The 13,649-nt window shown below is 39.1% G+C and overlaps 2 protein-coding genes across 3 annotated transcripts; both read right to left on the minus strand.

The window, feature by feature from the left end:
- Positions 1-2,444: 2,444 nt before the first annotated feature.
- Positions 2,445-8,137, minus strand: stoml1 (stomatin (EPB72)-like 1). Of its 2 annotated transcripts, none has more exons than XM_084397034.1 (7): positions 7,767-8,137; positions 7,185-7,291; positions 6,956-7,105; positions 6,666-6,869; positions 6,364-6,580; positions 5,464-5,652; positions 2,445-2,844 (listed from the first exon to the last, which is right to left on the minus strand). In XM_084397034.1, exons 1-7 carry the CDS (start codon positions 7,939-7,941, stop codon positions 2,645-2,647), a joined length of 1,242 nt encoding a protein of 413 aa, XP_084253160.1. In that variant the 5' UTR covers positions 7,942-8,137; the 3' UTR covers positions 2,445-2,644. The 2 variants fall into 2 exon arrangements, with proteins under 2 accessions (XP_084253160.1, XP_084253161.1); XM_084397035.1 differs by having other exon boundaries at positions 5,464-5,646; positions 7,767-8,079.
- A 405-nt stretch (positions 8,138-8,542) lies between these two features.
- On the minus strand, positions 8,543-13,241 carry nr2e3 (nuclear receptor subfamily 2, group E, member 3). The gene is made up of 8 exons (XM_084397031.1): positions 11,980-13,241; positions 11,508-11,658; positions 11,292-11,395; positions 10,930-11,202; positions 10,086-10,267; positions 9,640-9,880; positions 9,436-9,541; positions 8,543-9,307 (listed from the first exon to the last, which is right to left on the minus strand). Exons 1-8 carry the CDS (start codon positions 12,065-12,067, stop codon positions 9,175-9,177), a joined length of 1,278 nt encoding a protein of 425 aa, XP_084253157.1. The 5' UTR covers positions 12,068-13,241; the 3' UTR covers positions 8,543-9,174.
- Between the last annotated feature and the right edge of the window lie 408 nt (positions 13,242-13,649).

Raw genomic sequence — 13,649 nt, forward strand, 5'->3', positions numbered from 1 at the left:
CGAGCGACTTCCAGTTCCTTTCAAAACAACAGACGTTGGGAGGCAATGTACCGGCGTCTTGGAAGGAAAAGCTGCTGTAAAAATGCTGATTTTCGTGTACTCCTTCGCCTCTGCTCCTCGATATAGTTCAGCAGTTGTGTTTTGCAAATGCAAACAGGCCAAAAGCGTTTGCACAAAAGTATTTCTTTTTTCTTTTTTTTTCACAAAATCACCACCTTAACAGCATCCATGATCAAACAGTAGCCAAACAAACTCTAAACATAGGGTGCTCACATGACATAAGCATTTTCTGGCGCATAATGTGATGTTTGAGAACCTAAAACCCCGTTTCTCCCAGTTGACACGGCAACACATAACCGGCGTTTTCAGAAATCTCCACTTTGGCCGGAGTTTTTAGAAATAATCGTTTTCAGGGATAAAAACGGCGTTTTCGTGTAAATGACAGGCCAAAACGCAGGGAAATATCTGCGTTTTCCCATCGTGTAAACGGGGCCTTATTCCACTGCTCATCAAGGATCATTTAGACTTTCAGTGCTTTCGCAGGCTGGCCTTTGGGATAGACTTTCACCAGGCTGATTTTTGAACATGACTTATTACCAGAGGTGTAAAGTCCATGTTCAGAAAGTAAAAGTCCTCCTCAGTATTTTGTTCCAATCACCTGGATTTGCTAATTAGCACAGTTTTTCAGCCAGGAGATATAACTAATTAGTGAAATCAGCTGGCCCAGTTCATGGGTGGAATAAACATATGGCAGGACTTTTACTTTCTGACCCCTGGACTTTACACCTCTGCTTATTACTAAGGTCACCTCTGCAAACACTTCTGTCGGTGGCGTGGAAACTTCCTCCCGCCATGCTGTGATGAGGAGGCTGCTCCTCTAGCTTTTGGAGTGAGGTCTGGGTGTAGTGCAGAAATGTGTTTCTCACTTCTACACTCAGAACATTTGGTCCCAAATCTGCAGTTTTTAGCTGTGTGTTTTGTGGCTAAGCAACACTTGAAACAGATTCTCTTTTCTTTTAAAAATGCAAAACGTTCCTCCAAAGTCTATGTTCCTCTAAAGTCAAAGTAAGTGAGGTCTTTTGTGAATAGCATCCTCAGTTTTCAGTTAATCTTTATCAGTGTCAAAATAAACAGGGGAAGACACATTTGTCTTGTTAACTGAGACTTCTCTTGATTTGCTTGGCTTCCAACTAGCCTTGTCTGTTTGATTGGCAAAATTAAACCCCGGGTCATTCCTTATTCTAGCTTGCTGGCTTATAAAGTCAACCAAGAACTCAAAGGGGGGAAGTGAAACACCATACCTCTCTTTGTAACCAGATCATTTGTGACAGGAAAAGTGCTCTTTCGATAACCTCTGACTGGAGCACCGTAACACTCTTCCAGTCTAGTCTATATCATGTCAAGACTGATTAATGTGTACAGGCCTCATGCATTTAGCGTGTTTCTTTTCCCAACCAACAAGTCAATTTCTTCACTAGGTGTCAAGTTCAAACCACTAACAGCGTTTTGAAAGGACCGCTGTCAGGCTCTGAAGCTTTCTGGTTAGTCACTGAACTGTATTAAACCAGTGCTAGCAAGTTCAAGCCGAGCAAAATATCTGACAAAGTCTGAAATGTCTCTCTTGTCTTGTTGGGAAGGTTAAGGTGTTGGACTTGCCATTGTGAGAGGTGGTGTGCTGCTTAGGTGAAACTTGTGTGCCTTCTGCGCTGGTTATTATCTGAAGTGTTACCAGAAGGATGATTCACACCTGGTGAGAACTGTGATGGTTGAGCAGAATGTGGTCAAATTCAGTGTCGTCTGAGCAATTCTCTGTCTTGAAACAAGGCATGTAGATTCATCTGTTCAACGCATTCACATGTCCACTGCATAACATCAACAGGAGCTGTTTCCAGTGAACGATCATGTTTACTATGGACGCTGGTGTCAACACCTAGAGCCTCTGCTTCGGCTGCAGCAGTTTCTCTCAAGACCATTTTATCCATTTTTGCCTACAATTTGTCTTTCTCCATCTTTATTCTTTCCTCCTCATCTCATCATGTTTCAATATGCATTGGCACAAATGACTTTATTTGAATGCTTCATTGATGAAACCGAGCTGTTCATCTCTTTGAGGTCTAATCTCCCTTTAGTAGTGTGCAGAAAGAGCCTTGAATACTCATTCAAGTGAACAAATATATATACACCAAAATGCTATAGTGGAATAACCTTGTTGTCCCTGTACTCCCTGTACTTTCAGTATAAACAGTTGCGCAAGGGCACCAAATATATGAGGGTCAAAGGTCGAGAGACAGTCAGCCTTGGACAAGACAACGAATCAGCCTATAAACACAAACCTCAAGGATGTTGCTAAGTGTGTGTGCAATAATCCAAGACTCACCGGATTAGTAGAATATACATTCATTAGAAAATATATTTCTGTAATGTCAAGACAAGTCAGTCATAAATAGATTTTCAATCAGCAGTTTATTGGGTAAATAATACATACATTGAAATGGTTGGGTCACATAATACTCACAATAAAATGATTTTCAAAATATAATTTAAGCCCTGAAGCTATTTAAACATTCACAGTGTAAACCTTAAATTATTTACAAAGGCCTTTGGTCAATTGAAATAACTACAAACGAAAGCGTTATAAGTCATGTCATGTTGTCTTGAGGAGTTTGATGAGTGTCTCCAGCTTCATGGCCGTGTTCAGATCTCCCTGTACTCTCAGTCTGCCGCTGCTGTAGGCGGCGAACGGTCGCAGGACGCCCTGGAACATGGCCAGCAGATCCTGCTCGCTCATGCACAGAGAAACGTCCGGCTCTCTCGGCAGGACGCCCGCACCACACGCTCCACGTCCTGAACACAGACACGGTAAACCGCTGAGGCAGCATTCAGGGGATTTCACTACAATGCACAAACGGTCTAGAGACCGTTCCCAAACGGGGCAGTACATGATCTTAATACATGGTTATCAATTGTCTCTGCATGTAATCATATACTTTGAATAGTAGAGTAGGGCACGAGAGATTATGGATGATGTTGGTCTTAATTTGGGAACCATGTTATTAAAGCACAGTGTAAAAAATGCATTTCTTATGGGCAACCAGATATTCACCATTCAATAATCTTACCTGATGTTTCATGCAGTAGCACATCTTTATTTTAGCATTATCGTTTTATTAATAGCTTTTATCTTTAGTTTCATGTTTAGTAGTTTCTTTATGTTATTTTTTTATTTCAGTTATTATAATTTTACTTCTTTTCAGTTAAATTTCTAATATTTATATTTTACTTGATTTCAGCTGTATTTCAATTTACAGAAATGTTTTTTTAATACTTTTAGTTTTAGTTCTGACCTCCCCTCATTTGTAATGGCTAATGGCAGAGTCCCAGCAAACACCGAATGTCGCCCTAACGTTAGTATTTGGTTCCCGTTTGGTTATTGTGATATGGATCACGATACCTGGTCAAAACCTGAAAACTTTTGCACACCTTAGAAAGTTTGTCAACCAATCAGATTCAACCATTCAACAGCCCCATAGTATATAATTACTTAGAATTAATATAGATATGAGAGTAAATATAATTTTGGAAAGATTTGACGTCTAATTGAAAATAACATGATGTTAATTGAGAAGAAACAAAAGAAGCATGTCATGCTAAAGCGTACAATTCAGTGGTAAGAAATAAATGTACTGATATCCTACTTCAAGTCAAATAATTGTTTATACATTTTTTTAAAATCTATATTTTAAAAACCATAGATTGTGTTGATGTCATTAGGCGCGTTTCCATTACAGATTTGCACAAAACTTTTGCGATTTTTTTAAAATGTCGACAAAAAAACTATTGCGAAATGACAGTGTTTCCATTGACCGATCTTATGCGACTAAAACTTCATTTTTTTCCTCTCGCGATAAGTAAAATCATTCCAAAAACCATGGCAACGGACGTTGGTAGGTTTATGTACTATATCCCAGCCACTGCACTGGCCATTATTATTAATCGAAGGAGATGTATGTGTTTTCCAAGCATTAAAGGAGCTGTATGTAAGAAATGTATTTCAATTAATCATAAAATGGCCCTGATATGTCACTAGACATTAAGAAATCATGTTCATTTCAAATACTTATATCACTGACAACAGCAGTCCGGCCAGGATATTGTCATTTAAAAAGTGAAGTTGCAGCCCTCAACTGATGTTGATGTTGTCATCTTGTGTTTTGGCCTGAAGCTCCACCCTCCACCTATCTACCAATCACGAAGTCAGTAGTGTTTCGGCATCAGGGTTGCCAGCTCTGCTCTAGTTACCACAGCTGCGTGTCAGCCTACGTTCCTGCTGGATCCTGCAGCCTATCTGGCAACCTGGAGTCAGGGGGGAGGGGGAGGGGATACACCGCTCTACAGTAATTTGAAAGTGAGTGCAGTACCAGTTTTGGCCACAATCTTACATACGGCTCCTTTAATGGTAAGGAACGACCCTTATTATACTTGAGAGCGGCACATATGAGGTGTTTCTGGGTGTTTCTCCCTCATATCTGCTTCGAGGTCTTGATTGTGGCATTTCTTTGAGGTTTAGAATCCAGTATTCCCGTAATTCTTTCGTCTTATATGAATTTAATAAAGAACTCTGTCTCGTATTCTGTCCAAACATACCGCGTCATCTATACGTCAGGTGACTGTAAATGCGCAAAAACTGTTTCCATCGCAGTTTTGCGAAATATTTCTTTTTCGAATTGCCTGAAAAACCACCTCATGCGAGCGTACAAACTTTTTTGCGATAAATGGGAGTTTTTGCGAAATTGACGTGTTTCCGGTGGGCGTATTTTCAATTCGCAATTTCAATTTGCGCAATTTGAAGGGTAATGGAAACGCGGCTATTGTCTGCATACCCCTTGAAATCTAGTAAATCTTACATATTAATGGACAAATTGAATCTTATTTAATCTTCCATAAGATGTATGATGTGCTCGGATTATTTTTATAAATTAAGCAATAAATAAAAACAAGATATGTTTTTTTTTATTCTGAATATAAGCATCCATATAATACTGTTTTACTTATGATTAAAGATTAAAGAATATGTAAGAATAAACATGATGAACTGAGTGTAGGGGACCGTTAGACTAACGTTAGAAAAATTGCTCAACAAACCAAAAATTTCTGTTTAGAAAACGTTCCTGGTTAACCAAAAACAAACCTTAAAAAAACTAATTTGGGAACCAAAAATTGTTAGCTGGGGTAACAGAAATAAGCCACAGTAGAAAGGATTTCAGAGATGTTGCAAGCCAGGCCCGAACCCAAATCACCCAAATGAGCTCCATCACTAAGCCATGGCTCCGTCCTGATATTGCTCCTAGGATCATAATACCAATGGCAGGCACTACACCAGGTGTAGGCAGTGAAATGGCATTGGTAAACAGGCTTTTTTTGGTTTATATAATAGCGTTCTCTCACACACAGTCTCAGTCTTACCTTGAGTCAGGTCCATATAATAGTTGTTGGCCTGTCCAGAGTCAGTGGTGATCTGAAAGTGGTAACAGGCTCCCACCTGATGAACCAGCTCCTCTGACAGCACTGATCGGACCACATCCATCAGTCCATCCACACTGCTGACACTCGCAGCTGAAACTGAACGCAGCTCGTCTGCGAAGCTCACTGTATCTGGAAGGAACCATGACATTTATTACGATGGCTTGAAAATATTTCATCATAGGTGAATTTACATTTAATATTAGTCTCTTATATTCTGTCTGTCAGTCTAGCAACACCTTACCAATAGCCTAGCAACCAGTAAGAACACCTTGGTAACAGCCTGGCAACCACTCATAACACACTAGACACACACGGCTTCTATAAGCTTCCACATGAAAAGTATTTAACTACATAAGCAGGGTTTGACATTAACATTTTTGCTCACCAGCAGCTGTGGCTAGTGGTTTTCCAAAGATACAGCATTTTCACTGGCCACAATTTTGACATCGAAACCATGGGAAAAAACTGCCATATAGATATTAAAAATATTATCTCATAATTTGGCAGCGGGTATATTAGGCTGCTGTCACTTTAAGACCTGACGCACGGAGCCATTATACTGTTACACATGCGTTTTCCTTCTCAACCGTTTACATTCACTTAAAAAAATACAGTAACTGACTGTTTACGTGAATACTCGGCAAGACCGGCATTTTGACATTATTTTGTGTGTATTTGATTGCTCAAAAAGCAGCAGAAAAGAACTCAATTTAGTACTGAGAGTTTGTCAAGCCAAGATTCAGAGTTAGTCTTGACGCTTCTAACTTCAGAATCCAACCATATCCTTTATTCTGATATTTTTTTTAATCGCTCTGAATATGTGGAGGGCTCTAACATCACCTTGACTGCATTGAGACGCAGCCGTCTGGCTCTGGCTCAGGAAGTGCATTGCGAGCTGCTGTATGGGTCCGGTGAGACCTTCCAGCCCCGGGACAGAGGGGGGCATAATTAAGGGCCCCGAGTGACCCCCGTCTGGTTCCCGGAGCACCCCCTCCAGGATCAGCTCCACACGGTCCACCTCCAGCCCCCATGGCTTCGTCATCTCATTCATGTCCATCTGCATCACACAAGCAAAAAAAAAATAATCTTGAAAAAAAAAAAAAAATCACGGAATTCAGAAAACAGAATGTAATATTTCTCACCCCGAGATGTTCCCCTAGTTTGATTCTCTCTGTCTGTATCTCCCTCAGGGTCTTTTTGCTCAAGTTCTGCATCATGGCGTTGTGTGCAGTGAGACGGGCGGAGGCGTTCAGATCCTGCACGGCCACCACTGACATCACCGGACTCCAGATCCGGAACTGGATATCCGCTCCAACTGACACCAGACCACCGTCTTTGGTGGTTACCTTTTGGCAGAAAAAATTGTGGGAATGTCAAAATACTTGGTATACAAAGATGAGTTTTTAAAAAAAGTACTGTTATTTCATCGCACCTTGCACGGTGGGACGTTAAAGGCCCTGGTCCGCAGGTCAACTTTCTGCCACTGATCAATCAAGGGCAGAACCAGGACCACTCCTGGACCTTTAGGGGGACGGATCCGACCCAGACGAAAAACAACTATCCTCTCATAGTTTGGTACAACCTAAAAATAATACTGAACATTTAATAAGTGCTTCATAAAGACTAAAACTCTGATAATAACGTGCTTAGACAGAACTGACCTTTAGGACAAACCATCCGGATATGGGAAAAGTTATGAAAGTAACTAGGAAAACCAGGAACGTAACGATCAGGTTGCAAATCCAGGACAACAATCCTTGAGATTTATCTGAAATAAGAATTATATAGATATATAAGTTATATACAATATGTAATAATTATATTTAATCATACGAGCTGTCAAATCGATTATTAATGATTAATCACATTTAACATAAGTTTGTAAATATATATATATATATATATACACATCTATAAACATGTGTATGTTAGATGAGATAAATCGATTTGACAGCACACATACATATAGTATATTATATATTTACAAACTTTTATGCGATTAATCATGCTTAATTGATAACAGCACTAATAATAATTTGTTGTTATTGTATAATAAATACAAATATATACATATCAGTATAGTAAAGTTACATATTTAAATAATGGTGTGTGTGTGTGTGTGTGAGTGTACATATATATATATATATATATATATATATATATATATATATGCTACATTATGCAGTGTTACTATCAAAATAATATTGACTATTTGCACCGTAGTAACTATAACGTAACCTTACCTGTGAAGTCGTTTTGAGAGACTTTAGGGACATAATCGAATGAATGTCCTCTCTGGTCATGATTGTGAGTGAATTGAGCATAAGATGAAAACAATCCAGGAGTGTCGCTGTACAATTGATCTTTCTGCGACAGACACTGATACTCATGACCCGAAGACTTCCCGAACATTGTCATGCCGTATCAGAATAGATCTTGCTCCCTCCGTGATGACTATGATTGTTTATTATTGTTAAAAAAGGTTGTTGTTTTTCTTAAGCTCAGTGTGTGGATGGACAGTCAAAACAAGAAGCACTTCCGCGTTTTGCGACGTCTAACATGACGTCATTTGCTGAGGGGCAACGCAACAGCGCCCTCTATAGTAACGGAAGAGATGTGCATCATGTTTGGAAAGGTATGATTTTTTTTATTATTCGTATGGAAAATTGCATTATTTTCAATATCAATTATAGTCTATCCCCTTTTTTCCTAACGGTTTAAGATTATGGAAGGCAGTTTGACTGAATGAGCCGAAAAAATCCCTTCACGTTCTCATATTCAGAGACTTCAAGAGACAGTTTGGTATTTTAATGAGACGTGGTATTACAAGAATATGGAAAGAGCTGTTTTCAGTCGCTGCATTCATTTCCTCCTGATTATTTTCTTGTGAATGCTTTTTGGCAGATTGATTACCATTTGTATAACCACAGTTTTACTACAAATACCATGGTTAATGCTTATTCGTGATCTGTGGTTGGTAGTAGCCTACTAATTTGTTACTGTATTATTATTATTTTTTTTTAAATGCTTAATATTGCGTTCATAGAGTGAACCTTTCGCTGATTGTTTACAGTTTAAAGTCACTTCCATAAATCGCACAAAGCCAACCCCAAAAACAGGCAACACTCAGAGAGCAACAGATAGATAGATAGATAGATAGATAGATAGATTCCAGGTTTCAAGAAATTAAAAAATCAAGAAGATCATTAATACATTTTATTTATAAGTGACAAGTCCTACAAATATGAGACATATCTTCAAACTTTTACCAATTACCAATTTATTTCACACTTTAATTTCAAACTGATCATAGAACATATTCTAAATAATCTTGAATTATAATGGCTTTGGAAGGCAATTTGCATTATTTACATAACCAGGCTGTCACATAATTAAGATGCATAGACTTATTAGCATTATTATGAGTATAAAAGCTACCGTAACACAGATAAAAAGAGACATAAAATAAGACATAATGAGAACAAATAAGCAACCTATGCAAAATAATAAATACATTTGTGTTTTTTGTTTTGTTTTTTTGCATTCAGGCAGATTCATTGGCATAGTACTGTAACTAGCATGGCAGTAAAGCAAAGCACCTGAAGTCTAGAGGATTTTGTTCCTCTGCAAACTGTCTTTCAGGAAGGCTCCTCAGTTTTTGAACATGTCACACAGCAGTTTCTCCATGGGCGTGTTGCCGATGGTTCTTTGGAAGAAAAGGTGCTCGATTCTTTCTGAACTCACAAAGTGAAGGGATGGAAGGAGAAGTAATAGTCTGCCAAACCTATAGACAGAGAGATTCATACAAATAATTTGTGTTAGTTGTGTCCTCTCTCAAAAATACTTTTTAACTTCTTTATGCAAATGTGTGTGTTTGTGTGTGTGTGTGTGTGTGTGTGTGTATTTGCTCACCTGGCGACTTGACTGGGGTAAAGTGTGTGGATATGTTGAGCTAGCAGCACTTGGGACTGATCTTGTAGATTCTCCACCTGTTCTGGGTCTTTAAGTCCTCGTGTTTCTGTTACAGAATGCATAGATTACTCACTCAGAACACCAACTTAGTTTTTGTTTGCTATCATTTATGCCCCCTTGTGGTAAGAAGAGGGAAAAACCTACCTGGTTTAAACAAAACAATTGCTTTCAAGCATGCAAACTCAGTTGGATCCACTTGCAGGGGCTTGAAGCGGCTAAACACTTCTTGAAGGACCCTCAGGTCGGAGGCGGAGGGGCTTCCCTTGCCCTGTCCTGGGGGTGAGAGGTCAGGTAGGGACAGCAGGGGGCAGTTGTCCAGAGGTAGCGACCACTGAATTGCACAAAGTAGAAACAGCTCACTCCATGCTTCCTCAAGTAGAATCACCTAAAAATCACAAAAATGGTGGGTTAAAACTTGCAGTTATGGATGGTGAGAGATTGTTAGGGCGATTATTTAACAATATTTGTTATTTTGATTGGCATTGGCAGATAATTGTACCTTGCCGATTAATATACCGTGTGTCTGAAAATATCTTACTTTGTCGGCAAGAAACAGTAAGGTGAGAAACAATAGTGCACCTGACTCTCACCTGGTCTCTGAAAGGTAGATGGGAAAACACTGGCAAATTCTTGGCCCATTTAACAGACATGAAGAGTAGGCGGGCTGAAGTCTCATATACACTCTCAGGGCCGCGCGAGGGGTAGAGAGCACTGCCGTACTCCGGAGAACTCCTTTCGGGTTCATTACTGGTCACGTCAATGTTCTCATCCACTGTAAACACAGTTACATACAAAATTTTTAACTGATAAAATGTGGATAAAGAGTTATAAGCCTGTTGAAAAGGTCAGCTTAGACCAACATAAACGCATTAACTTGCGCTACAGTATTTAGGGTTGGTCTGACTGGTAGACCAGCGTAGCTGTGTCCAAAACATAAGGCAGTACTGTCTCGCTACCTAGTCAGTCAGTGACTTAACATGTATCATTTTGTATATTAAGGTACCTTGTACATTGTCAGAATTGTGTTTTTTTTTGGTACAACAGTTTGTCACACATAAAGGGACACCTTTATACCTTATATACCCCTAAAAGTGGCATATTAGTACCTTAGTACTAGTAATATGTACCCTTAAGTTACTACTATAAACCTTTTAGAGGCAAATAAGGTACAAAGTTGTCCCTTTAAGGGTGCTGCCTCAGTGACAAGCTGGCCCCTAAAGGTACCATTTTTGCAGATTTTTCTGATAGTGTAAGGAGGTTTCAAACTGCCTTCCAAAGCACCATAAAGTCATAAAGATCTAGAACAAATTCAAAGTTCAAAGTGAGCTTTACTTTAAGTGAGTTTTACTTTGTTGCCATCCTATTTCCGAACTTTCGGACATAGTGCTCATTAGCAAAACATAGTTGGTTGATCAAGGTGGTCTCATTCCTTACCATCCTCTGGTTCTAGCTTGGCGCAGGTCTCGGCCGTCATCAGACTGGCCATGAAGCGATGTCCGTTCTTGGGGCTGTTGGAGTGGTGGATAGCATCTGTGGAGCTGATGCTGGAGCTGATGGAGGAGCCCAGCAGTGGGCGGTTGATCACAGAGCAGGTGGATGAGGAAGTGGGCTCCAAGGTGGTGGCGAGGTGCTCCTTGTCTTTATCCACATCCAGTGAGTCTAACCTGACTTGAGCGGTGCTGCGGGGCTGACGCTCATTCTGAACAGCTGACAGGAGATGGATGGAAAGGTTTAGGAAGCGGAGACAATAGAGGAATAAGTCGAAAAAAAGAGGATGCCTTTAAAAGTTGACTCACCATCCTTGTTCATGCCAGCTTGAAGGCATTTCTTTAAGCGACAAGCCTGGCACTGATTCCGATGGGCTTTATCCACAGGACACATGCCTGTACCAGCTTGACATCTGTAAATTTCAATATCAGTTTCTTAGTTTATGTTATTGCACTGGTTTTAAAGAACATTCTACCTTCAATCTTCTCTGCTCCCAACTTTGAATATGTAAGGTGTTTTCTCACCTGTAGATGAGTCTGCGCCTCACACTGCGCTTGAAAAAGCCACTGCAACCATTGCAAGCATATATCCCGTAGTGTTTCCCACTGCTGGTGTCCGAACACACTTTACAAAGAAGTCCCGAGTTCAGGATCTTGCCAGGAGCGGGGCTTTTACCTGGGAAATCAAGGAAACAACTATTTGTTATTCCATGTCGCAATCACTTATTCCCAATCCAATCATTAGGAAAAAGTAATCACTAGACAGTGTTTTCTTGGTGTTTCAACTGCCAGGTCATACTTGTTGAGGTACAGGGCAAAGTGTCCAGATTTTGTCTACATAAACCTTGCTTTTAAGAATATAGTGTTTTAGGACTTTCGTTGAAATATTAAAACTGAAATTGAAGAATACCAAAAGTTTGAAAGTTTATTGATTGCAAGAGTCTTTGCCACTTGTTGCATGTCCACTTCAAACTAAATTGAAGAAGCAGTTACTCACCCTCTTGACTGTCATCTGAGTTGCTCCTGGAAGACTCTGATGGTGATACAAATTGTACCATCGACATTTCTGACATTGGATCCTCCATTCAATGTAATGTAGAAGTTCACACAAGCTGTTTCTGAAGTGTACCCTAAGAAGGTTCTGGTTTTTGAGGTCAAAATATCTGTCCCAGGTGAATTAATTGGAATCCTAGAGGGTCCTTAAAAAGATCCGTCCAGCCTTGAGACTGTTAGATGTTTCTTCAAGTTCCTTCAAGGACTCTATCCTGGTCCGTTCTTTACTCGGAGTATCTCTGTCCTGTAGAACTTCTTGTCTGTTGCTTTTGTAAAGTGCAGTGTGGTCTGTCACCTCCTCCTGGTGAGTCTAGCGATGCCGGACAGTGAGTGACTCTGAGGCTACCGTGGGCTCCCTAAAGGAAGACAAAGGGATTAGCAGCAAGCGCTGTGTAAGCAAGTGCCTATTTGTCATCCTCTTAATCTTTACTGTCCATCTAGGGGTGGATCAATCAGTCACACTCAGTATTAGCTCCATCCACAACAAGTGTGGATAGAAACGAATAAACAAAAGGATTGGGGTTGAGTCATAACTCTCCATCTAGCTCTCTTTCATGCTCTCATCTCTTCTCTTTTGAGGTTTTCCCTCAAAATTCATGAATGAAGACTTTGTTAGCATCACACCAAAACTTTCAATGGTTAGCTATTGATTTATTTATTTTTATGTGGTGAGTTGGCTATCAGTGGTTTCTAAGTTTCAGGAATCAATATTGATTTCATGGGTCAACACCTGTTTTTGATATGATCGGTGATCCAAATACACATTGATATTATTAACTACACAGGGCATGAGATTTGAAGGAATGCTAATGTCTATATGTACCTACAAATTTAGATTTTGATACAATTGCTCTTTCTTTCTTTTAATTTTTTTTTATCATATTTCTTATGGACATTGCACAGGCTGTAGGGAGCATCTGCTAGGGGATTCTTCCCTAAAGTTTTATGGTATTTCATCATTGTTTAATCCTCAACTGTCCACCATTAACGATGAGGCAATGCTAATCTCTATTGGCTCGAGTTAGTCAAATCTGCTGGATTTAAATCTTGTTTTTACTCAAAAAAATGATGTCCAACAATGATTGACTGTGGCATGTTTGCCTATAAGGACACTGAAATTCAAATAAAATTTTTATGTTGTCATGATGTTTACAAAATGTTTGTTCAGCATCAATATTTTAGGTTAACGTTTACATGAATTTATTACGGAAAAGTATGTTTTTGGTACTCACTTTTTTCCTTTTTTTCAAACATTGATCAACATTGATATGAACTTATGATTTACTCAACTGATGTCAGCTGTTATATTATCATGTTTAATTTACATAAACAATAAATAAATGTTAAACATTTTAAGAAAAATTTATTTAATAAGATAGGCTATGTTTTATGTATGTATTTTTTACTGTATAATGTACTTTGTGCATTGCACCTTTATATTTCTATTACTTTACATTTTTATACATATTTTACATTAAATATTATTATAAAATAAATACACACATGCATAATATTTTATTAAAATATGTAGTTTTACATGCCGTACAGCATGTCACACTGCAGAAAACTGTCCATTCTCTCTTCATGAGTCATACAGTATTTACACTATGAACC

Source organism: Rutilus rutilus (assembly GCF_951802725.1).
Source record: "Rutilus rutilus genome assembly, chromosome: 23".
In the NCBI taxonomy this organism is placed as follows: Eukaryota; Metazoa; Chordata; class Actinopteri; order Cypriniformes; family Leuciscidae; genus Rutilus; species Rutilus rutilus.